This window comes from Danio rerio, chromosome 19 (genome assembly GCF_052040795.2).
Source record: "Danio rerio strain M-AB ecotype USA chromosome 19, GRCz13ab, whole genome shotgun sequence".
Lineage (NCBI taxonomy): Eukaryota > Metazoa > Chordata > Actinopteri > Cypriniformes > Danionidae > Danio > Danio rerio.
This window is the reverse complement of record NC_141039.2, coordinates 21,915,008-21,942,383: the sequence shown is the minus strand read 5'-3', so window position 1 is coordinate 21,942,383 and position 27,376 is coordinate 21,915,008. Positions and strand designations below refer to the sequence as shown.

Sequence of the window (27,376 nt, the reverse complement as noted above, 5' to 3'; positions counted from 1 at the left end):
TTCTCTTTTTTTTTTTTTGATTTTTCCTTTTATTTGCTATTCTTAAGCTTTTTGTTTCTTTTTTTTGGTGTTTTTTTTTTTTGTTTGTCTTTTTTTATAGGCCTTTTCAAGTGTCACACGGTTTCATTTGGATTGTGTTCTGGGGAGACATTTGAGAATGGTAGCATTTCATGAAGAGACATGTATCCAGGTTGGCTAGAAACACATGGCACATCCATGTAGACTATATGCGCACTGAATGGAATAGCATCAGTTGGTGAACTATCTGTAAGTGGATCATCTGCAGGAAGTAGATCATCCAAATCTTCTGTAGTGCCAGGCTGGAGCTCAGGATTTGCCTAGTCTGACACCATGAATAGTGCAAAATGCTTTATCAAGGAAAATTTCCCATGGAAAAATTCCAGTGGACCTAAATCCAGAAGTGATGTTGCGAAGTGTCACTGCTCGTTTGAAGGCCTCGTTCACAAGTCCTACAATCTGGTAGACTAAATTTAACTTGTGCCTAATGTCTCACTTTACCCCACTGCCACATTTTAGAAATTTTTTTTTTTTTTTTTTAGCAATTCAGACTAATCTTGAGCTAGCATACTCACATCGTTTTATATGTTGGTAGTTCATGCTTTCCAAAGCACCAGGAATTCCTATTATTCATGGTAAAGGAGATATGGAAGGGGCTTTAAAACAAAATTGTTATAGAGTGATATATAAAATTCGTTGCCTAGATACAGGGGGTATCTCACATTACCCCGTTCTCCCTTTGTTGTGTCATGTTCTGGATGTAGTAGGCAATAGGCTAAACATATAGAGAATCTGTTTTAGAGATCTGTTTAATGAGTGAACACTTAAATTGAAGTTAAGTGATACGGTGTATCTCTCAAAATAACTGAATCGAGATGTTTTGCCATGGTAATCTGCGGATGTGCTTTTGAATTCACAGGCGCTCCGCCCAACGTAAGACTCATTGGATACACGTGATTGCTCTCAGATAGGCGTGGCTTTACGTCCTCGCGTTCGATTCTGGCTGGCCTTCGTCGAGCCTCAGTCGGCTTTTCTTCTTGATTTATTAGTATCAAGTAAGTAAAACTTTTAAAAGTGCGTACTTCGTTGGCGCGGGAGCAGTTTCTGTAAAGCCATTTGCAGTTCAGAAGGCGTGAAGATTTGTTATCCAAGTTTTTATCTTATCCATTGTCATGGTGAGTTTCGCGCGCATGCCTCTCGTGCTGCAGCACCGTCCATTGTAGTTTGTTGTTTGAATGCTGCAGTCTTGTTTATTTTAGCTTATTTTTGTAAATCTGCTTTTAAGCCCTTTAAGTTGTTTCACTTTACAGAAATGTAGGATGCATATTGCACAATGTTTTGTAACGTCGCGATGTTTTGTCTGTTTCTGTGAGCATTTCCTGCTAGCAAGTTGGCTAACGCGGGCTACTGTAAACCAACACGTGTTTCAGCAAATATTAAGCGAACAATATTTTTTTGTGGAAAGTTATACGTTCACGCGAGCTGTGTGTTCGCCGGGAAATCTTAAACCGCTATAAATTCGAGTGGGAAGTTTGAAACGCTTTCAGGGCCCTTGGCCTGTTCATGCATGCGCAGTTACCATTAGCTCGCTAACATTCAAGCACACTTAAAAGGCACCACATACTAATGCGTTTTTAACCCTAGGCTAGCCGTAAAGGCATCACTGGATTTGAGAACCCCCCTAGCATATAGTATCATTTAATTTCTTAGTAAATGGGCAAACATTAACGTTAGCCTTTTTACTATTATATTACAAGTCATAAACAGTTAAACCTTTTCGTTTGTTATTTTGATACAAAAAGAGCAGAGTCTTAAATTTTTAACATTTTAAATTTAAAGTACTTGAAATGAATGATAAGGTCTGGTTATGATGTCATTTGTGTGTGTGTGCATTTAGGTCAACATGGGTAAGAAGCAGGCAGGCAAGTCAAAGAAGGAAGTTCAGGAGATTGAGGAGTTTGTGGTGGAGAAGGTAATGGACCAGCGAGTGGTCAATGGAAAAGTTGAGTTTTTCCTCAAGTGGAAAGGCTTTACAGAGTGAGTACTTCGTCTCTTTTGCAGCTATGAAAAATAAACGGAATTGTTTTTGCATATATTTTGATTTGTGAGTGTAGCTGTATGCTATTAGATTGTAGGGGAAAATGACTCTCCATCAGGTGGTTCCAGTTTTTAATGATTTTTTTTTTAACACTAAAGATAATATAAAGCAACCTGAAAACCGGTAACCATTGATTTCTACAGCAGGAAAAGCAAATACTGTGAAAGTTAATGTAAACAAGTTTCCAGCTCTCCTCAAAAAACATGATTTGTGTTCAATGGAAAAAAAATCTAACAAGATTGGAGCAAGTGAAGGATCAGTAAATTACAATTTTCAGTTTTTAGTAAACTATCTCTTTAACAAGGTATCTATGTTTCCTCAGTGCTGACAACACTTGGGAGCCTGAAGAAATTTAGACTGTCCAGAGCTGATCGCCGCATTCCTTGAGTCTCAGAAAGGAGTGGTGGAAAAACCAGAAGCTGTAAAAAAAAAATCATCCACTGATGAACCAGAGTTCAAGAAAACATCAACAAATTTCAAATACAAAGCAACGAAACAAAACAAAAACAACAACAATATAGTGAGGTACTGGTATGTGCGTGAGTGTGTGCGTGTGAGTGTGTGTATGCATGTAAAGGTAACTTGGTGGACAGGTCAGAGTACATACATTAGGAACAATAACAGTCAATAAATGAAGCAAGTGTCAGAGATATAAATAAAACATATAGAAAGAAACCAGTCAGAGGTAGGGAGTAACAACAATGCTTATTAATGTGTGATAGTAAATATGAGAGTAAAAAGAGAGAAAGGACAACAGTAATAACTGACAACAATAATAATAAATCACAAGTGCTACACCAACTACTACTACAGAAAGTTACTTATATTACAACTACTACTGCTTCTACTACAGCCACAACCACGACTACTACTACTAAAGTGTCTACTAATACTGATACTACTACAACAAATACCACTACTGATACTACTATAGCGTTTGCTACAACTAATACAACAACGTCTACTGCGACTACTACTACTACTACTACTACTACTACTACAATCACTTCTACTACATCTACATCAACAACATCTACTACTGATATTACTACACCAACAACGACTACTACTACTGTAACAACCACACCATTACTACTTCTGCTACTACTATACCAATGACATCTACTACTACATGAACTACTACTTCAATAATCTCCGTAACAATTACTCAATAACAATCGATACTATTACAATGACTACTACTTCAACTACTACTACTGATACAACTACTACCGCTACAACTACAACAACTGCAACCTTAATAATGATAATGGTATAAATACTTGTAATAATGATAATGAAAAGATAACAGGACAAGTCAGAACAGTAATAATAATAATGATAACAAAAAATAAAAGTAATACCATTTATGACAAAGGTGTCGAGGAAAGGGGAGGATGGGAAATCAGGGAGAGGAGAAGTAATAATAATAATAATAACAATAATAATAATAAATAATAATAATAGTAGTAAGTAGTAAGTAGAAGGGGAAAGAAAGGAAAAGAAAAAATAAACTAATAATAATAAACAAAATTAATAAAATAATAATAATAAAAATAAATAAATTAAATTAAATAAATAAAAAAACAGAAAAGGAAGGGGAGGAGTTGAAGAAAAAGAAAAGAAACAAAAAGAGTGAAAAAATTAAATTAAATAAAATAAATAAAGTTCAGCAACCAAAGCAATGAGAATAAGCAAAAAAAAGAATAATAATAATAAAAACTAAATAAATTAAAAGAAAACACTATATCAATGCTAATTATGAATTATACAAACCCACATGGAAGAATAATATTAAAGATATGTATGATAGATTTTTAACACTCATGCTGGTAATAATAATAATACTAATAATAATGATAATAATAAAAACAACAACAGCTGTAACAATAAATTGAGGAGGTTGTAGTTGTATGATGTGCATTGAGTTATATAGTGTTTGTCAGTTGTTTTGTGATGCATTAAAAAAAAAGTGTAACGTGTGGCATGGATCAGTCCAGTGCAGTGCCCAGGCTGCCATGCCTATGTTACACTTTACCCTGTGAATTTAGTACATGTAAGTAGTTTTTTTTTTTCCTTTTTCCCTCTCTCTTTTTTTTCTTTTCCTCCTCTTCTCTTTCTTTTTTTTTTCCTTCATACTTGTTCCTTTTTTTTTTTTAATCTGTTGTTGGACTGGTCAGGAAAAGTACTGGTATATAAATAATAATAATAATAATAATAATACTTTATGTATAATAATAATAATAATAAATAGAAAACAAATATTATAAATAATAATAATAATAAAATGAATAAATAACATTGATAGAGACAGAAATCTGGAGCTTATCTAACAAAATAACTAACAGTAACAGTCCAAAAAACAAGTACACCCAAATTTATGTTGTAGAAACATTTTAAATACAAATTTAAAAAGAGGATAAATCAAGTGAAGCAAAAAAAGAAAAAAGTTTAGTTGAAATTTTGTAGGTTGTAATTTTTTTTGCAATATTTTGCTTGAATTTAATGGTATTATGTTTCAATTTCTAAATAGGATCGGTGACTAAAATATTATTTTAAAAAATATATCTGTTTAATAAATCTGTTTTGTTTGAATACACAAAAATACATTTCCTATATTTATTGAGAAAATACAAGAGCAATTATATAATTGTTATTTATATATATATAATACTACAAATAAACTATTTAAAATTATATATGTATTTTTGCAACAAACTATATTTGAATTTACAAATCAATGCAAAGCACAGGCATTTGTTAAATGTTGCAATTACTCATTCATAAAGACACCTACTAATCTTTCTTTTCTCATGTCTCTCATCATTCCACGACCAACAATGACAGGAGTGTGTGTATAATGAATCCAGAAAGCATCTAAACACCAAATCCTTAAGGGCACAGTAGGGGGTTGATACATGGCGCATTAGGAAATAAAACAAAAAGCCACCTCTACCTTGAAGTCATGGGTCACTAATCAGAAGCACTTAAGCAGAGCAGGGGTTGCTGTGGTTTGGTGAGGGGAAAGATGCTCATTTATCACCAGCTGCTTCACTGTGAGGCTGAGCGGAAAAGACAGCGCAGGCTCTGCAGACAAACGACCAACAATAAAGAGAATTAATCAGCACTGATTACCTGACTCCCCACAGCCGATAATGGAGGCTTAGAGAAACAAAGAGAGAGGGAGAAAAACGGCCAAAAGGAAAGATGGAAGCAGAAGGAAAGCGAAGACGGGTTTTTAGACAATTAAGAGGATCTGTTCACTCTGTCTGGATTCATTCTTTATATATTAATGCAAATAAATATAATTTTTATTTAAGTTGCGATTGATTTACCTCTTCTGAGGATATACAATACGTTTGCCTTTTATACAAAGAAATGTACACTTCATTGAAGTCTTTTTGTTGAGTTTTTTTTTACTGAATAAATAAAAAAAATGCTTTATACAGTTTATAATACTCATATTTTTTGATAAACAAAAATATTTTCTGTTTATAATTGCAGATGTAAAAATCATCCTGATGTCATTTTGTTTATTTTTGTTGGATTGAAACAAACATGAATAACACAAGAAGGTTTTCAAAAGTGCTAGAGCAGGCCTGGGGATTTAAAGAAATATCAAGCAGTTACCTTTGGCTACTGCTAAACTTTTTATGAATACAATGATTTCCCCTCATTTATCTTATTGTGCAACAAGCTGGTCCCACACGAACATTACTACATTTAAACTATTGTATATTATCTATAAACAACAAGCAAAAATAAAAAATAGCTAAAAAGCCAAGGAGCTATCATTATTGTAACTGTATTGAACAATGTAAATGACTAACATTCAACAGTTTCTTATTTTATGCTGATGTGTGTTTAATGTATAAAAAATTTATTGATCTTGCCCCACCACCTCTCAAACAATTTGTGATTTTCTGCAAAGACAATATATGACAAACTAGGTCCCCGGTTGAAGGTGATTGTTCAGGTAAACTCAAGAGAACTGTTTTTGGACAATAAGTTTTTTTTTTCAGACAGAGTAGCGGAAAGATGGAATAAAATACCTGTGCATGTCAGAGAGAGTCCCACTTTTAATCATTTTAGGACTTTAAGTTCTTAAAGTTCGGCTTAAAGAAAATCAAATATGCAACCACTGATTTGATTTCATTTTATTGACTATGATTTATTGTATGTATTGTATTGTAAGTGTATATTGTACTATTCTATATAATTGAAGTCAGAATTATTAGCCCCCCTTTGTATTTTTTTTCTTTTTTAATTATTTACTAAATGATGTTTAACAGAGCAAGGAAATTTTCACAGTATGTCTGATAATATTTTTTCTTTATTTGTTTTATTTCTGCTTAAATAAAAGCAGTTTTAAATTTTTTAAAAAACATTTTAAGTTCAACATTATTAGCCCCTTTAAGCCATTTTTTTTCAACTGTCTACAGAAAAAACCACCATTATACAATAACTTGCCTAATTACCCTAACCTGCCTAGTTAATTAACCTAGTTAAGCCTTTAAATGTCACTTTAAGCTGTATAGAAGTGTCTTGAAAAACATCTAGTCTAATATTATGTACTGTCATCACGACAAAGATAAAATAAATCAGTTATTAGAAATGAGTTATTAAAACTATTATGATTAGAAATGTGTTGAAAAAAATCTTCTCTCTGTTAAACAGAAATTGTTAAATATTGTTAAATTTGTTGCAACTTCCTGCCCAGGGACTACAGCTGTAAATTGGTTTTATAGCTCTGGCACAACATGTCATGTACATTGTCTCTTTATAAATAAATAAAATAAATGAAAATGAAAAAAATGAAAGGTTAACTGTTTTTACCTGATCTACTATGTGTATGTGGTGTAATATTTGATGAATCCCATTGAATCCATTGGGTCAATTTTTTAAAAATTTAATGAAATCAAACAGAAAATGTCAAAAATAATATTGAGAGTTAAGGTTACTACAGCAGAAAAAAAAACTAGTTCAAAAGCATATAAAAGACTGAATGAGAAAGATTGACTAGACTCTCTTCAAACTAAACATGTCATGATTGCTTGTTTTTTTTTTTTTTTTGTATTCTACCAAATAAACCACTAAAATAATTCTATATCCCTGAGAATGGTTGCAGAGTCTTGTGTTAGCACTGAACGGCTGTCATTACCCTGCGGTCCATCAATACAGTGATCAGAACTCAGCACAGGCTGATGGATTAAACTACTGAACGAATTGGATTCTTCTTGCTGTGCAGCGCCAGCTAATCGTTCCACACACACAGCAATAAAACGCAACTCCAGCATGGTCACACGCTCATATTCTCTATTCAACTCACCAATCACTGCCACATCTGGTTTTGATGTCTGAGATGTCAAGGATTGGCCATTTATACTGGCTGTCTGGTAAGTTAAACATCACGTAAAACAGTGACTGTGATAAATCAGCCACATCTGCCCTTTCATACCCAAGATCAGAAACTACATGAGGCCTGTTGGCCAGATAAAACATTTAGTTTATAAAGGATGGTTTGTTTGTTGCAAATGTGGAATGTTTTTATTCTGGAGGTCTGTATCTGTGTTAACCCATCATATTGCTGGTAAATTTGAGTTTATATTAAATGTAACAATAAAGGTTCCTCATTGTTAGTGTGTGGTTCTACAATGAACCTTTAAAATCAATAAACTCTTTCATTCAACAATCAATTCCATGAGCAACTTCATTGTTTTATGAGAGCAAACAAAATGCTCCTCTGTGGCATCACTACAAAAACTACATTGTTTTTACAATGAGGCTTCAGAACCATTTCTGATTTCACAGAAGCCTATAACATCCCCAAAAATGTTTTTTTCATAGCGTAAAAAACAATTTCAAAATGTAAAACTTTCAGAATTTTTTTTTTTACTAGAGTACCTTATGTGAAATGAAAAGTGTCTATGGATGTTAGAGAATCTTTATGGAATAAATAATGCCAATAAAAAATGAAATTATTATTTTTAAGTGTATTCAAACAGTGTAGGAGATAATAAGATCTTTGATTCTGACAACTCAAAGCAGTGCTGAGGCCATATATTTTAAAGTGCAAAATCTCAAATGAAAGTGAATATTTTTACAAAAAATTTAATTATACAGAAATTATATTATCCTTTTTTATAACGGCATGATGTGTATGTCATGGATATTATGGCTATAATGGTATGATGGTTTCTATATGAAAATTATTTTGAGAAACCCATATTAGTTCAGGACTGCCAGTTGTTTGAGAAGTAAATCTGCAGTGAATGCGAAAGCTTTTTACACCCACTGTATGAAAAGTTTGAATGTGGACATATTTTTGTGTATTACTGTCTTAAATGAATAGTAATCTTCCCTTTCTCTGTATATAATGTAATAAAGAATAGTATGTTTGTATGGATTTTACATGCACATTTTATGTGTGACATATGTAATATATTGTATGTTCATATTTGTAAACACATGCTCTTGTTTTGTTTGAATTTTACAAAATAAATTAAATAAATAATCTTTCATTAATCAGAACTTTTAATCAATTTTTTTGTTTTATCATTGAATTATTTATCACTTCTATATTTTTACTTCTAAGTAAATTTTAAAACAAGTAATTAAAAAATATTATATTTTACTGTATATAATACAGTTATATAATTCCTTCATTCATTCTTTTTTCCCGCCTTAGTCCCTTTATTAATCTGAGGTTGCCACAGCGGAATGAACCACCAACTTATCAAGCATATGTTTTACGCAGCAGATGCTCTTCCAGCTGCAACCCATCACTGGGAAACTTCCATACACACTCATTTACACAGTACGGACAATTTAGCTAACTCAATTCACTTATACCACATGACTTTGGAATTTGTCCCACGCCAACACGAGGAGAACATGCAAACTCCACACAGAAATGCCAACTGACCCAGTAAAGGCTCAAACCAGCGACCTTCTTGCTTTGAGGCGCTACCCACCACGCTGCCCCAGTTATATAGTTATAGTATACTCATATTTTATTATATGTATATAGTTGAAGTCAAAATAATTAGCCCTCCTGTGATTTTTTATTTTTAATTTGTGATTAACAGAGCAAGAGTTTTTTTACAGTATTATCGGTAGTATTTTTTTCTTCTGGAGAAAGTCTTATTTGCTTTATTTCAGCTACAATAAAATAAGTTTTTAATTAATAAAAACACTTTAAGGTCATATTATTAGCCCCCTTAAGCTATATATTTTTCTGATTGTATACAGAACAGGCTATCATTATACAATGTCTTGCCTATTTACCCTAACTTACCTAATTAACATAGTTAAGCCTTGAAATTGCACTTTAGGCTGTATAGAAGTGTCTTGAAAAATATGTAGTAAAATATTATTTACTGTTACCATGTGTTAAATTAGTAGTTAAAATTGTTATGTTTAGAAATGTATAGAAAATGTTTGCTCTCCATTAAACAGAAATTGGGGGAAAATATACAGGGGGCTAATAATTCTAACTTCAACTGTATATATAACTGCAGTTTTAAAATAATTCTCAAGAGAATTTTTTAGGTTGTATGAGAAGTAACAATGCTGAAAGGTTTAATATTTTTTACTTTATTTTAGTTTTCATAATGTGATACTTGGTGAGATGTACTGAATCCAATTAGGCACTTTGAAAACATTAAAAGCCATTGCAGCATTTTAAACATAAAACCGAGAGTTAAGATAGGATCAAAGCATGACTCTATTGCGCATACCCTTATCTGTCACGCTAATCATTTTCTTTAAAATAGCACATGGCGGCCAGGGGTATTATAACAAACCTCCCATAAAGACTTCCATTGGTTGAACTGCCATAACCAGTCTAAATGAACACTCCTTAATGGACCATGATGGGTGAACCTAATCCAAACCCAGTTGCAACTGATCAACTGGGGAAAAGGAACAGATGGATTACTTTGTATGTGTGTGTGTGTGTTGTGTTGTGTTGTGTGTGTGTGTGTGGGTGTGTGTGTGTGTGTGTGTGTGTGTGTGTGTGTGTGTGTGTGTGTGTGTGTGTGTGTGTGTGTGTGTGTGTGTGTGTGTGTGTGTCTGTGTCTGTCTGAGTGTGCGTGCGTGCGTGTGCGTGTGTGTGTGTGTGTTATATTGTGCAGTAATTGCTATGTTTCTCTGGTTTATTGGCTCTTAACCTTGGGCTGACAGCTACTGAGCAGGTGGGGTTTCTGTTGCCATGACAACAGCTCAGGGGTTCAGGAGTGTGTTGGCATGCAGGATTTACCCCACTGCAGCTGCACAGAAATCACCCATATAATAAAAAGGCAAAGGAAAATAAATTGAGTGAGAAATTGGCTTTTTACAGTTTGAGGATTTATTGGTTTAAGACCAATTTTCAAGGCCTTTTTTGTCTGATGTTTTCTTAAAGCTATATTTTATTGACATCAAACTTGAATATATGCATTTTTTGTTACGATCACACTGGACCTTTATATCCTCCCAATTGAGCCAAATAATAAGAATCAAATCTCCCACCACAGCTATGCTGATGACACTCAAATCTATTTAGCCTTACTCCCTAATGCCTTCAGCCCCATTGACAGCCTCTGCCAAATGTATTGATGAAATTAACAGTTGGATGTGCCAAAGCTTTCTTCAGTTAAACAAAGAGAAAACTGAAGTCAATGCATTTGGGAACAGAGATGCAGTTCTCAAGGTGAATGCGTCAAACAAAAAACAATAAGGTCAAGAATCTTGGAGTAATTCTTTAGTCAGATCTGAGTTTCAGTAGTCATGTCAAAGCAGTAACTAAATCAGCATACTATCATCAAAAACATTGCAAGAATTAAATGCTTTGTTTCCAGTGAAGACTTGTTCATGCTTTTATCACCAGCAGGGTGGATTACTGTAATGGTCTCCTCACTGCGGCTGAAAGGGCATCCGCTGCGTAAAAACGTGCTGGACAAGTTAGTGGTTCATTTTGCTGTGGCAACCCCGGATTAATAAAGGGACCAAGCTGAAAAGAAAATGAATAAATAAATGTATAAATCACTAAATGGCCAAGGACCTCAATACATTACAGAAATGCTCACTGAATACAAACCTAACAGATTACTCAGATCTTTAGGATCATATAAACTAGAATTTCCAAGAGTTCAGTCAAAGCAGGGTAAATCAGCTTTCAGCTACTATATGTCCCCCGCTGCTGGAATCAGCTTCCAGAAATGATCAGATGTGCTCCAATATTAGACACATTAAAATCAAGCCTGAAAACACATCTGTTCAGCTGTGCCTTTGCTGAATGAGCACTGTGCTATGTCCGACAGATCGCACTAGCATGTCTTTCTTTTCTTTTTCATTCATTAAAACCTTTTAATCTGTTTGAATAATTTTTATTCTGTATTTATTGTTTTTTACTTGTCTCTTTTATTCCTGTTTATTTAAAGCACTTTAAATTACCATTGTGTACAAAATGTGCTATATAAATAAACTTGGCTTGTTTTGCCTTGCCTTGAAATGAAACATTTCCAAACATTATAATTTGTAGCAATTTTCATTACCACAAAAAAAAAAATAAATAAAATAAATAATAATAATAATAATAAAATAAATCTAGGTTGCTGCAAGTTGCTTATTTCATTTTTTGCTACAAAGATGTTGAATAGATGATTCTGATTGGCTGATGAACATTTTAGGGCGTAAAATGTTTTCAGATAAATGCTTTTTTGGCAGGTCTTGACCACATTACAATTCTATTACTAGTCAACATGCTGAATGAACTCAGTTGTTACACAGACTTCAACAGTCAAAAAAAAAAAAAAAAAAAAAAAACCCAGATGCATAATTTTGCTTAAGATCCTCCTGAGACCCAAATCAAAAAAAAATTTTTTTCTTTTTTTTAGTGATTCTCTACATCCTTTGGGTAAAAAAATCTACAATTTAGAGTTTTTACATTTTGTTTTTATTTTAAAATTTACAGCATGTAGGCCTTAGTGGACCACAGGACCATTTTAGTTCGAAACGACAGCCAAACTCAGACAACAAAAATGTACAGGATATGGCTGGATATTAATCCAATATTAATGTAACCAAAACTACACAAAAGCCATGTTTCCCTTTTGTTTTGAAATTCCTGAAACAATTTAGTCTGAAAGACAGCCCAATTAAAAAAAAAAAGAAGTTATGTTAATCTCAAACAAATTTTGCATAAAAGCAATTTAAAACTGATTGTCATTCTCTAATTGTCTCTAATTATCTGATTGTCAGACTCTATCTCAGAGTCTCTCTCAACTATCTATTAGTTTTGCCTCCTACAACATGGAGTCATTAATTACATTAAGATGGTCCTGGTGTCCACTATAGTGGACATTTAAAAAAAGACTATATTTTTGAAACACAAACAAGTTAACAGCTTTGAAAGCTAAATGTATTGTTCCTGCAACATTAATAAACAAATATATATATATATATGTAAAAATAATAGTAAAAAAACTATTAACAAGCTACATTTTACATACCTCTCTCCTTCCCATAAAATGTGCTTGTTTGTCTGTCGGCCATTTTGGATGCAGTGTAAGAAGCGGTTCCTAGCAATCCAGCCAATCAAATGACATATCACTAGAAAGCCCAGGATGTCCTCTGAACAGTACAACAGTACTTGACATAGTAGCTCCAAAAAAAAAAAAATAATAATAAAAATTCATGAAAACACAATGTCCACTAGAGAGGACACAAGTCAATGGGCGGGGTCTAAGGAGGAGATGTGAAAGAAACAAACTGCTGCATAGCAGCAGTCTGGGGACAAAAACCAGACAAAAGTCTTATCAACTCCTGTTTTGTGTCTTTAAGTGTAGGTATAAATACCCAGGTAGCAGGTAGCAAAGAATTCTGGCCCAGATTTGGCATAAAGGTGGAATTTTTGGCATTTGTCCGGCACAGCACGTGGGCTGAACATAGCCCAGGTTTGGCAGAGGTAGCAATCAAGTCGCTTCGAGAAAAAGCACGCCCATATCACATCTAAAGCGAAATGCTTCATTAGTTTATTAAATTCCTTGCAGTCGTGATACTCCAACATTTCTGGCCCAGTTCAGGCCCAGTTATATATGGGTTATTAACTTGGCTGAGACTTGGCCCAGCTATGGTCCATGTTTGGCCCTTGAATGGAAGCTAGACTTGGTCCAGTCATGTACCGTAATTCACTGCGGCATGTGGGCCAAGCAAAAACTGATTGTGTAGGCCAGATCTGGGCCAGAGAAATTTTGCTATGTGGTTAACTTACCGCAGTCTGTTAATTATTGAAAAATAATGCACACCCAGGAAGTAAAGGCTACTCCAAGTGTGCATTATATTCAAATAATAACCCATCTTTGGTTATTCCTTACCTGATGTAAACAGTGTACTTCTTTATGTTGGTGATATCATTTCCTGCCATGACATTATTTTGGACTTGCACATGACTGCATGGCATTGATGACTGTGGACACATGACTCCCATTACACACTGAATTTAATGAAAGACTGGAATGACTGCATTTTTTGTTCTGTAGTTAATCTTGACATGAAATGACTTGAATATCGGATGTTGTCAGTGGTCATTACATTACATTTTATAGGAATGCCACAGAGAGCATCCTAACCAGTTGTTTCTCAGTGTGATGTAAAGGCTGTAGTGCCTCTGACTGGAAGAAGGTGAGGAGAGTGGTGAGGTCAGCAGAGAGGATTACTGGGACTACCCTATCCTCCATACAGGACATTGCACCAAAGCGATGCTTGTCCCAGGCCTGGAATATTATAAAAGATGCCACTCATCCACTTCAGGGACTGTTACTCCCACTAGCTTCTGGGAAGACGTTCCATAGCATTAAATGCAGAACAGCCAGGTTCTGTAGAAGCTTTCTTCCACTGGCCATCCACTGGATCACAATGTATTTAATTATGCTGTTTTTTTTGTTTTTTTTTGCACAATGCATAATGTGATTTGCCCTGTAGATCCGCTTGACTATGAGGACCGTCAGTCAGCTGCTATTCATTCATTCATTTTCTTGTAGGCTTTAGCCACTTTATTAATTTACCAACTTATCCAGCACGTTTTTACGCAGTGGATGCCCTTCCGGCCGCAGCCCATCTCTGGGAACCATCCACACACATTCACACACACACTTATACACTACGGACAATTTAGCCTTCTTAATTCACATGTACTGCATGTCTTTGGACTCTGGGGGAAACCGGAGCACCCGGAGGAAACCCACGCGAACACAGGGAGAACATGCAAACTCCCCACAGAAACGCCAACTGAGCAGAGGCTCGAACCAGCGACCCAGCGACCTTCTTGCTCTGTGCTTAGCTATTTTACATACAATGTAAAAATGAGGAGTAGGGTGTACTTGAAAAAAGCTTGGACACTTTTTTCACTCTGAAAAAGCTAGTAAATCTGCAACACTTTGCCAAGTAACAGACTAACCTTAATTATTAATACATTTAATTAGAAATGTTGTTTACTTGGGAATTCCAAGTAAATTTTGTCAACTTTTTGTTTGTTGTATATATTACAATTTATATATTGTATTTATTCAACATTCATTATTTTTAATTATCCTGAGTAAATTTTACTTTAAAATGTTAAATAAATGTTATTTCATATAATTTGTGATGCATTGCAATTGTTACTTATTTAAAAAACACTGCCAGACACTTTCATACTTAAATTTGAATTAAACTTTACAATAAACAGATTTAAAAAGTCTCCTCAGAGAGAATGATAGGGTTACTTCGGATAGATGCACAATGATTGGTGAAGCGGTCTTTAAGCAGGCCTCCCAACATCCTCTCAAATACAGTTTAAAATGTTTAAAATTTGCATGCAATATTATAATAAACATAGTATATGTGTTATAAAATAAATTTCATTGTATTTATGTCTTTCTGATTGGAAAATCTGGTTAGGATCTCACTATTAATTTTCATCACATACACTGATAAAAATGTTCTGCTTCATTTACTTAAAAAAGTAATGCATTTTTTTTGCATAGCTTTATTATGTAGATGTAACAATACTAGGCCTTGTAGAGCTTAATTTTTATATTTGTCGAAATAAAAATTTCACATAAACTTTATTTAATTTTTCTATTTCTCTAATCATTATTCTGTGTGTGGGATCTACATAACCTAATGAGTTATGAACTTGCATTTTGTATTGAAACCAACATCTTTTTTTATTGTCTATATTACATATTTTATGTAGGTGTAGACTACTCATACAAAATGTTACATAAAGCTTGCAAATTTTGTAAATAAATTACAAGATTTGTTAAAAATTACAGGTTTTATTTTTTTTTCTTTAACATACATTTCAACATACCAATTTTTACTCCATCAAAACATATAAAATGATAGAACACAAAGGAATTAATATGGATGGTTCAGACTATTTTCTACACAATAGTACTTGTGTTTATTAATCCCTAACTGCAACCAAAACAGTAAAATACACATTGTAAACAAGCAAGTGAAAAATGTTCACAGAAAACCAAACTTTTTTTGGATTGGACTATTTTTATGCATCCGAAAAATATGTTATATTAACTGATAATGCTGTAAATCAAATTATATTCACACTGGGCAAAAAGAAAAAAAAAATCACAAAAAAACTTCACAAGCACAGGGATAGTTTACCCAAAAGTAAAAATTCTGTCATCGTTTTCTCATCCTTTACTTGTTAATTGTTTCCTCTCCCAAACTTTTTTGTCTTCTGTTGAACACAAAGATTTGTTTTTTCCTACTGTGAAAGTCAATAGTTACAGAATAAGCTTTCTTTAAATAATTTTATTTAGTGTTCAACAGAAGAAAGAAACAAAGGTTTGAAACCACTTTAGGGAGAAAAAAAACAGTAAAATAAAAACAAATCTTTTTTTGGTCAACTAACCCTTTAGCTGACCCACAAGTATGACCCAAATGTGAAAAAGCCACCTCAAAAAGTACTTTTGGTAAACCTGAAGATTCTGAACAGTACAATGTAAGTGAAGTGACCCAACAAAATCCCGCTACTTCAACAATGTCTGTATGGCTTTTAGGCCAATAAGCTGACCTTGAGATCGTGGATATTGGGGAACATGTTACTGTTTGTCGTCAAGTTTGAAGAAGCCCTTATGAAAGACCTCAAAGTTGTATTTGAGTTGCTTTGGATAGCTTAGTTCCAGTGCATAAATGCGGCCCATGAGGTACAGTAGGTGCAAGATTCTGCTCCAAAAAGTACATTTGCTCTCTCTACGGTTGTCCACAAAGATGTTGTGAACAAGTGAACGGTGGCGCTCTTGAATGGTTATAGAATCGTAGTCATCTTAAACCTGTAGAAAAAAAATCACAGAAATAATTAAATTTAAATTTATATTTGCTAATGTAAAGAATACACATAATTTGTTGTCCCTCTGAACGAAAATATGGAACATATATATATATATATATATATATATATATATATATATATATATATATATATATATATATATATATATATATATATATATGTATATATATTTATTTATTTATTTATTTATTTTAAATATATTCACTGTGCGAAGATATTTTACTTACTTAAACTGTTAAATTTACTTAAATAGTCCACAAAACAAAAACATAGCTTAAATTATTAAAACAGCCCTCTGCAAAAGTTTACTCACCCTTGGCTTTTCTACTTTATAGTTATGGTTCATGAGTCTTTTCTTTGTTCTGAACAGTTAAATTGACCACTGTTCTTTAGAAAAATCCTTCATGTCCTGCAGATTCTTCAGTTTTTCATCATTTTCAGCAGTTTGAACCTTTTCCAGCATTGACTGTATGATAGTGAGATTCATTTTTTCACTCTGAGGATGATTGAGGGACATAAACACAACTGTTAAAAAAGGTTTAAATGCTCACTGATGCTTCAAAAGGAATCACAGGGCATTAAAAGCCAGGGGAGAAACTTTTAAACAAGATGACGATGTCATTTTTTTTTCTTATTTTGTTGAAATATAATTTTGAAATATCATATTTCACTTAAAAAAACTGAAAACACTTGCATATATCTCAAAAAGCATATTGCAATTTACCATAATATTTAGATTAAAAGAGTGAGTGAGTGTTTAACCTTTTTAATAGCTTTGTTTGAGTCCCTCAATCATCCCCAGAGTGAAAAGACTGAAAGACAATTCCCACAATCATACGATCACTGCTGGAAAGGGTTCAAATCTGCAGAAGATGCTGAAAAACTGAAGAATGTGCAGAACATGGAGAATTTAACTTTTCAGAATTCAACTTTTCAGTACAAACATAAAGTTTGCATGTACACTCGTAGATCATCAGGAAACCACAAACCATATTAAAAACCAATGTATGTAAACTTTTGCAGGGTGCTAATTTAATATTTTGAGCTAGGTTTTTGTATTTTAAACTATATGTAAACATCTTGTATATAAAATGTTACTCAAAACAGTACTAAATAAAAAAATAACATGCATTTTGTACGATCTCACTTATTTTGTTAAAGATTTTCACATAAAAAAAAATAAATAAATAAAATAAATAAATAAATTACAAAGATGTTGAAACTAGCACTGGGTATCTGAGGCACTTTTATTATTGTACTTTAATTTTCTAGCCTGGCTTGCATAATAACTAACATGATTTTTAGCATTATCTTGACTTTAAATAATGTTTGAAAAGAGGGCTTAAGACCAAGGATAGCTTCTCTGAAAGGCCCTTTACATGTAATTTAAGTTAAAGAACATAAAACCGTCATCTTGACAGAATATTTTACAAACTTGAGAATAAATCAGTGTTTCTCCAAACATGTACATTTTGTTCTAACAGATGCCATCAGTGCAGCTAGGTGAAATAAATCAAAGCATAGTTGCGTACAAATATTATGTAGGCCTACTCGTTTTTATTATATATTTTTATAAAATAATTATTAAGTATTTTGGACTCGACATGAATTAAGAAGTTGATGTCACTACAACATACAGTCTGGTAAAATATTGAAGCTATATTCTTGTGTAAAGAGGTTAAACTGAAAGAATCTAACTACTAATCCTGCTCTAAACATACAATCTAACATTATTTTCACTACATGCATTATGTTAAAGTCAGATTTGCAAATGTTAGTGTCAACTTAGAGTAAAAACAAATCCGCCATTAGCATTAGCACATGCAGCAACTACTGCCACTGCACTTCCACTTCTTCTTTTAAATGGGGTTTCCCAGTCAAAGACAAAGGGGAATAGTTATTTTGTAAATTTAACAAGGTTATGTTATGTTGTCTACGAATACGAAAATGTTTGTCTGAGATTACTCAGAAAAACTGAGTAATTAAAAAAAAGGCACAATGTCTTGTTTTTTGAACAAACCCTGATGAATTCTAAACTACATTTATTCATGTAAAGCTACAAACTTAAATTTTTTTTGTTGATTTCACTAATTAAACCTCATAATATTTACAAACGCTCAGAATCATTTTTATCAGTGTACTGTTTCTGGCTTCTCCCCTTTACAATGTTCATTTATTTTTTTTATATTTATAAAAATATTGATGAGCATTACTGTATCTTAAAGTACAACTCTAAACTCAACGCTCATTAAAAAGGTTATAGATTCTATTACAGCTCCTCTTTGGCACGAGCAATCCCTCACACTGCACAACACAAGACCCAATAAATACAAGTATATTTACAGCAGCTTTTATTGTGACAAACATTATTCTCATGGTTAGTTAATGATGTAACAAAGTGACTTGTAATGGCTGTTAGTCATGCTCTGAAACATTAATAAAAATGTGCATGATACAGCTGCAAGGCAACAGAATGTAATCTTATTTCCTATTTGATAATGAAAGGGAACGGAACGGGTGAGAGAGGAATACAAACAGAGGAGCAAATGTGCGTAACCGACCGAATGAGTAATAGGCGAGAGAGGCCGAGGGACGCAGAGAGGAAAGGCAAAGTGAGACCATCTGTTCTGCTCTCCCCTTGTTTTACCCCCTCTGCTTTCTAATAACTAACGCTCTCTCGCTTCACTTCAGATTCATGATGGGATGTGGACACATACATAAGCATACTGCAGAACAGCCAGTCCAATTAGAATACATTAAAGGAGGTTTTGTGATTAACATCAAGCTAAATCGAATAAGTATGACATGTCTTGGCAAGTGCAGGAAATGAAGTCCATTTTGAGGGCCTGCTGCACAGATGGGTCCTGATGGCAGGCATTACTTAATTTTACCACTAAAAAGAAAAAGAAAAAAAATTAGAAGAGAAAAAAATAAAACATGAAAATACAAAACAAACAAACAAACAAACAAACAAACAAACAAACAAACAAACAAACAAACAAACAAACAAACAAACACTCAGATGTTCTATGGTTTTCACTATATAACATTAAAACATTACAAACTATCAACTGTATCATATTTTATTGGTTTCTAAAGTGTTTTGGGATATATTATATTAGTATTTAACGGTTTTAACATGTCACCATGCCATGAAGGCAATTTTTCTAATAAAACCAATACATTTAACCATTAACCACTAAACCACTACAAATGTTTTGATCATATTTATTGTTTTAAAAGAAAGAGAAGAGAAGAGAAGAGAAGAGAAGAGAAGAGAAGAGAAGAGAAGAGAAGAGAAGAGAAGAGAAGAGAAGAGAAGAGAAATGAAGCAATAGAGAATATTATGCCCACTGAACAGCATAAATTAAGATAAGAGAAGAGAAGAAAACAGAAGAGAACAGAAGAGAAATGAAGGAATAGAGAATCTATTATGCACACTAAATAGCAGAAATTGAGAGAAGAGAAGAGAAGAGAACAGAAGAGAAGAGAAGAGAAATGAAGGAATAGAGAATCTATTATGCACACTAAATAGCAGAAATTGAGAGAAGAGAAGAGAAGAGAAATGAAGGAATAGAGAATCTATTATATGCCCACTGAATAGCAGAAATTAAGAGAAGAGAAGAGAAATGAAATGAAGCAATAGAGAATCTATTATGCCCACTGAACAGCATTAATTGAGATAAGAGAAGAGAAGAAAACAGAAGAGAAGAGAAGAAAAGAGAAGAGAAGAGAAGAGAAGAGAAGAGAAGAGAAGAGAAGAGAAGAGAAGAGAAGAGAAGAGAAGAGAAGAGAAATGAAGGAATAGAGAATCTATTATGCACACTAAATAGCAGAAATTGAGAGAAGAGAAGAGAAGAGAAGAGAAGTGAAGAGAAGAGAAGAGAAGAGAAGAGAAGAGAAGTGAAGAGAAGAGAAGAGAAATGAAGGAATAGAGAATCTATTATGCCCACTGAATGGCAGAAATTGAGATAAGAGAAGAGAAGAGAAGAGAAGAGAAGAGAAGAGAAGAGAAGAGAAGAGAAGTGAAGAGAAGAGAAGAGAAATGAAGGAATAGAGAATCTATTATGCACACTAAATAGCAGAAATTGAGAGAAGAGAAGAGAAGAGAAGTGAAGAGAAGAGAAGAGAAGAGAAGAGAAGAGAAGAGAAGAGAAGAGAAGAGAAGAGAAGAGAAGATAAATGAATGTATAGAGAATCTATTATATGCCCACTGTATAGCAGAAATTAAGTGAAGAGAAGAGAAATGAAGCAATAGAGAATCTATTATGCTCACTGAACAGCATAAATTGAGATAAGAGAAGAGAACAGAACAGAACAGAACAGAAGAGAATCTATTATCCCCACTGAATGGCAGAAATTAAGAGAAGAGAAGAGAAGAGAAGAGAAGAGAAGAGAAGAGAAGAGAAGAGAAGAGAAGAGAAGAGAAGAGAAGAGAAGAGAAGAGAAGAGAAGAGAAGAGAAGAGAAGAGAAGAGAAATAAGGGAATAGAGAATCTATTATGCCCACTGAACAGCATTAATTGAGATAAGAGAAGAGAAGAAAACAGAAGAGAACAGAAAAGAAATGAAGGAATAGAGAATCTATTATGCCCACTGAATGGCAGAAATTGAGATAAGAGAAGAGAAGAGAAGAGAAGAGAAGAGAAGAGAAGAGAAGAGAAGAGAAGAGAAGAGAAGAGAAGAGAAGTGAAGAGAAGAGAAGAGAAGAGAAATGAAGGAATAGAGAATCTATTATGCCCACTGAATGGCAGAAATTGAGATAAGAGAAGAGAAGAGAAGAGAAGAGAAGAGAAGAGAAGAGAAGAGAAGAGAAGAGAAGAGAAGAGAAGTGAAGAGAAGAGAAATGAAGGAATAGAGAATCTATTATGCACACTAAATAGCAGAAATTGAGAGAAGAGAAGAGAAGAGAAGTGAAGAGAAGAGAAGAGAAATGAAGGTATAGAGAATCTATTATATGCCCACTGAATAGCAGAAATTAAGAGAAGAGAAGAGAAGAGAAATGAAGGTATAGAGAATCTATTATATGCCCACTGAATAGCAGAAATTAAGAGAAGAGAAGAGAAGAGAAGAGAAGAGAAGAGAAGAGAAGAGAAGAGAAGAGAAGAGAAGAGAAGAGAAGAGAAGAGAAGAGAAGAGAAATGAAGGTATAGAGAATCTATTATATGCCCACTGAATAGCAGAAATTAAGAGAAGAGAAGAGAAAAGAAATGAAGCAATAGGGAATCTATTATGCCTACTGAACAGCATAAATTGAGATAAGAGAAGAGAACAGAACAGAACAGAACAGAAGAGAACAGAAGAGAATAGAGAATCTATTATGCCCACTGAATGGCAGAAATTGAAATAAGAGAAGAGGGGAGAAGAGAAGAGAATAGAAGAAAAAAGAAGAGAAGAGAACAGAAGAGAAGAGAAGAGGGGAGAAGAGAAGAGAATAGAAGAGAAAAGAAGAGAAGAGAACAGAAGAGAAGAGAAGAGAAATGAAGGAATAGAGAATATATTATGCCCACTGAATAGCAGAAATTGAGACTGCCTCTCAGAGACCTTATTAAATTCTCCAATTAGTGTGAAGACATAAATAACTGCTTCCAATTTCAGTGTGTCACTCAAGGGCAGAATCCAGCTCCAGGGAAACAAAACAATTTAAATTACGTTCCTCTCGCTTTGTGTCCGGCCTCTCTTTTAATGCCATAATTACGCTGCCATTCTTTCGCTAGTCCTCGCTACGATACATCACCTCTCGCGACCCCGGTGATAAACGTCCTTTTCCAGAGAAACGTGAACTAAAAACAGCCGCTGTCCACTTTTCTATTTTTTTTTTTTTTTTTTTTTTGCAGGGGACCTCTCTCTTCTTCTTCTTCTTCTTCTTCTTCTTCTTCTTCACCGTGACAGTATTTCACCGCGAGCTGCTGAGCCCCCCACATCTATAATTCACGCGTCCCTCGACTCTGTGGATGTCGGTAAAAATAGGAAATCCATCACGGAGACAAATGGTCGTTAAATGAAGCCCCGCGCAGCAGATAGGCAAAGCGGCAGATGAGGTTTAATTGTCTCTGCGTGCTCATATGAAATCAGTTCATGACCGTGGCGATATGACCGCGGGGCTTTAAAGGTTGTGGGGCATGTTCTTTAGGGCTACATAAGTCAGAGAATAATTAAAAGGCTTTTAATATAGGGGTTTGGTAAATGAAATCGCACTAGGCTATGGTTACTAGCTTTTAATGGCCCATCACCGACAAATAAGATAGGCACACTGAAAGGGTCGACTAGACCTATGGAGAAAGCAAAGGTATTTTTTGATATAACCTGTTTATTGTCATGTTCGCACGAAGACAGTTCACTTACACAGGAAAAAATGAGTTGCATATTAACAGTTTTACTGCTGTTAAAAGAATTAGCCTATATGACACTGCAGGTATGTTTTATTCTTTCAAAAAAACTAATGGGAAAGTTTTATGGAAACTAAAATAAACATAAAATTAAATAGTTCATTAAAGAACAACTGACTTCAAATATAATGCAGTTTAACTGCTACTGTAAACAAATACACCTGCTTACATTATCAATACATTTATGCGATTCTGCTGTATGTCTGTGTTATGGGCATGTATCCTGTAAATGGATATAAAGTGTTGTTTACCTTTTCTTTTAAATCTATAAGAATCACCCAATACAAATCACTTGAGAATTACTTACTAAAAAATATTTTTTTTAACAAAACTTTGAAGAAATTGGTAACCCAAAAATAACCACTCAAGCTTTACTACTATGCCCAAATAAAAGGGTAATTAAACTGTAGTGCAATAAAAACAGAATAAAACACTATATGAAGCCCATGACATGCAACTTGTTACATTCTTGTCCTCAACAAAAAATTCAGTTTTGTTGTACTTCAACACCCCCATTTATTAACTCTATTTGTGTATAATTAATATTGTTTTTTTGTTTTGTTTTTATTTTGCTCTGCCAAACCATAGATTTTTTTTTTACAGATTTTTACTTTTCAGCAAAAATCATAGAAATCATGTTTTACACAGCGGATACCCTTCCAGCAGCAACCCAGTCCTGGAAAACATCCATGCACGCTCGTACACCTCAGCCAATTTAATGTATTCAATGTACCTGTACCACATGTCTTTGGACTGTATAGGGAAACTGAGCATCCGGAGGAAACACACACAAACATGGGGAGAAAATGCAAATTCCACCCAGAAATGCCAACGGACCCATTCGGGACTCGAACCAGGGATGTTCTTGCTGTGAGGCAAGAGTGCTAACCACTGCACCACCATGTCGCTTTGAAACAAACATCTATAAATGTAGTAGAAAAGACTGCTACCACATTATCTATTGTTATTTGTTCATACAGCAGATGTTAATGTAGTGCACATCATTTGCTTTGTATATATATTGTTCAGTTTTGCAAAAATTATCATTTTCATTAGTTACCCTGGAAGAATGAAAATCTGGGTCAACCACTCAACCACTGGGTCTCAAAAGACAACATTTGAGAAGTCGTTAAGACAATTCACCATCAGTTAAACCATTGAAACAGTTTGGAAATTCAGTGCTCAACATAAATGAGGGTGAACATTAATATTGATATTTGTTTTACTAATTCATCAGTGAAAAGAGACAATATATGTTGGTGCATTTAAACAAAACAGTTTCATTAAATAGTGGTCACCTAACCCATTTAAGATAAGGAAGATTAAAATTCAAACAAGTTATTACAAAGAAAACTACAAAATTAACAAAATGTTTTTTCCCTGCTTATTAAAGTTTTAGTTTATATTTCTACTATAGTGTACTAGTTTTTGAACTGTGATCTTTTGTGTTTTTGTTTTTGACTAGTCAAGTTTTGGGAGCAGCATAGTGGCTCAGTGGTTTGTCATACATCAAAAAGGTTCGAGTTCAGGCTGATCCAGGATGGTTTTCGGGAGTTTTCCCCACAATCCAAAGGCATTTAAAAAAATTTGATAAACTAGATTGATTGTCTTGTATGAGTTTGTGTGGGAATGAGAACACAGAAATCACATAAAAAAAAAAACATCCTAATGTTTTTGTAACAAAGTGGCTGACACAGAGGGATCCATTTGCAGTATATTTATTAAACACAGTTTAATAACAACAAGCACACAGATGTAGTGCATGTGCGAACTCACATCAAACACAGTTGTATTAAGTCGAAGGGCTGGCGGCAGGTAAACACAGGACAAGTATGCAGGCAGGGGCGCAACTGCACATTTACTGAGGGGTATGCGATTTCAAGTTTTGCGCCCCACTTTACCCCCCCCCCTTTTTTTTTTTTTCATCAACATGTCAAAGTTCTGAACGCAACTGAAATTGTATGAAATAGTAAAAGTATAATAACACTAATGTAAAGTCACAAAGAATTACATCTCATCCCAACCCAAATTTCTTCTTAGTTCCGTTTTCCGCACCAAATGATTATAGCACCTTGACATGTCTTGTTTTTGTACTTTTTGTACATTTGTCAAACCAAAATGATAGATATGGGAGGCAAAAGAACTTAAAATGTAATCACTTCTCACATGCATATGTGAGGGGTGTAAGGTCTGTCTTCGCATGAACAATTGACTGAAACTGCTATCACACCTTTCACAAAGTGAAATAAAAAAGACTGTACAATGTTTAAGGTAAAAAAATAGAGACAAACTGCCTGAAATGTTTTATTTTATCAAAATATTATGGGCCAACTTTTTGGGAACTAAATTGAACTAGTTTTGAGCACAAATCCAAAAGGTTACCAAAATGCCTAATGTATCAATATGATATTTAATACATTTATAAAAACATGTATATGGTATAAAAATGGATCTTTATAGGATTAATAAACATCTCAGTTCCACAAAATGTGAATATTCTGAATACTTGTTCATGTGTCAGTTTAAACCAGGGTTAAGAATCATTATAATCAAATATATAAAATTTATATAGGGGAATTTTTTAATCAAAATATTATTTTCTATTTTGTCTGAAACATATTCAGTAGGCCCACACGGAATCTGCGTGCGCAGAAATCAGCAGTTTTCTACAGATTTTTAGCCCATCATTGAGTCTTTGTATTTAATTGTGTAAATGTGTGTACATTTATATTTACTCAGTTTTTAAATTCATTTCACTAATATTATTGTAATATAATAATAGTAATATTAAAATGTTCATATGATTTATTTACAGTTGGTAAAGTAGTATTTTCTGCCTTTTAGTAGAAACATTATTAGATATATTAGAGACTTGCTTTGTTTACCAAATAAGTGGATCTAATTTGATTTGCATTGTAAATATTAAATAAAATTGAAGATATAATTTTTTATTCCATATTATGTATATATATATATATATATATATATATATATATATATATAGTTTTTATCTGTTTTTAGTTATGATAATCCTAAAATCATTCCGCAGATTTTTTACAAAAGTCCCAGCAGAAATAGCAAAAATATTTAGCAGATTCTGTCTGGCCATAATATTTAGGTATGTACTTTTAAACACACATTTTGTTATTACTCTTATAATTATATTACTCTAAGTTATTACTCTTATAACTTTTGAGCTCAACTGTAAGTATGATTTGACAGTTTATTTTGATAAAACTTTTACATAAACTTTACACTTGAATGCGTGACTGCATGTTATCGTTTTAAATGAATTTGAATTAAAACGTGTGTGCCAACGAATGCAATTCATTCCAATAAACCCTCTCGTTTTTGCAAAATTAATTCTACCATATTTTACCCTTCTATCCAGGCCCGGATTAAGAACTCAGGGGCCCCTGGGCACATTATCTTGTAAGGCCCCCTACCTGGCCGCACCCCTATAGTTGAATTTAAAAAATAAGAATAATATAATAATTTTTAAATAAAATGAATCTATAATTTGTTGCCCACATATTTAAATAAATGATATATAGTACATATGGATTTATAGTCTGCAAAGATTTAAATTATTTTTCAATTTTTATTTTTTTTAAATAAAAATACTAATAAAACTACATATATATATATATATATATATATATATATATATATATATATATATATATATATATATATATATATATTTTTTTTTTTTTTTTTTTTTTTTTTTTTTAAGGGTATTTTAGTGTATTGCTTTTACAAACTTATAAAGCATATTATTGCCATGGCATATAACGCACAATGCTTCTCCAATCCAGTTATATGAATCTGAGTTCTATGAATCTGAGTCTTTCTCATAATACAAACACTAATTTACTGTCTCTCTCCTCCTCTCCCTGTATTTTCTCTACTCTTCTCGTGATGAAGACTTGATTATAAACCTAAAAGTATCCGAAATCACAGACACTATACCTCTTCTCTCCCCTCTCTCTCCTCTTCTGGGCCTTTCTCTCTCTCTCCCTTTCTGTCTGTCTCTCACACGATGAATCCAGTCCGCGCTGCGCTGCCGTTAGCCTCCTCTGCCTGGTTAATGCTAGCTACTCATCATTTAAAGTTAACGTCTTCTTCTGTACCCTCATTCTCCTGATCATGGGTCTGTTTAAAGAAGGTGTGTATGGAAAATGCCTCAATAAAGATGCCTCCTCTCCTCTTTCTCTCGCGTTTGCTAAATCCACTTGTCCACTCATTTTTGATCTATGACAGATATAACGTTACACTAAAGTCCGCTCAGTTTAGTGCGGGTTATTACAAAACTGACGTTTCCGCGCTTGACCAATTACAGCATTCTGTTTAGTTAAAGAAAGAAAGGCAATTTAAATATAATAATAATATTAATGTGTGATCGCGATTTTTTTGCTCAGAGGAAATACAGTTGTCTTAGCAATAGAGTTTTTGAAGAGAGGGAGGCGCGGCAGGCGACTATAATAAGGCTAAACATTATTAAATACCCACGAGACACTTGTGACTTTAT

The 27,376-nt window shown here is 33.5% G+C and overlaps 1 protein-coding gene across 1 annotated transcript; it reads left to right on the top strand.

The window, feature by feature from the left end:
- Positions 1–994: 994 nt before the first annotated feature.
- cbx3a (chromobox homolog 3a (HP1 gamma homolog, Drosophila)) lies at positions 995–27,028 on the top strand (the record flags this gene model as incomplete). Its single annotated transcript, NM_001045402.1, is given in 6 exon segments — positions 995–1,073; positions 1,916–2,055; positions 2,439–2,465; positions 2,468–2,567; positions 23,394–23,411; positions 27,000–27,028. Coding segments are annotated over 3 exon segments (261 nt in total), but the record flags the coding sequence as incomplete, so codon positions are not given.
- Positions 27,029–27,376: the final 348 nt, after the last annotated feature.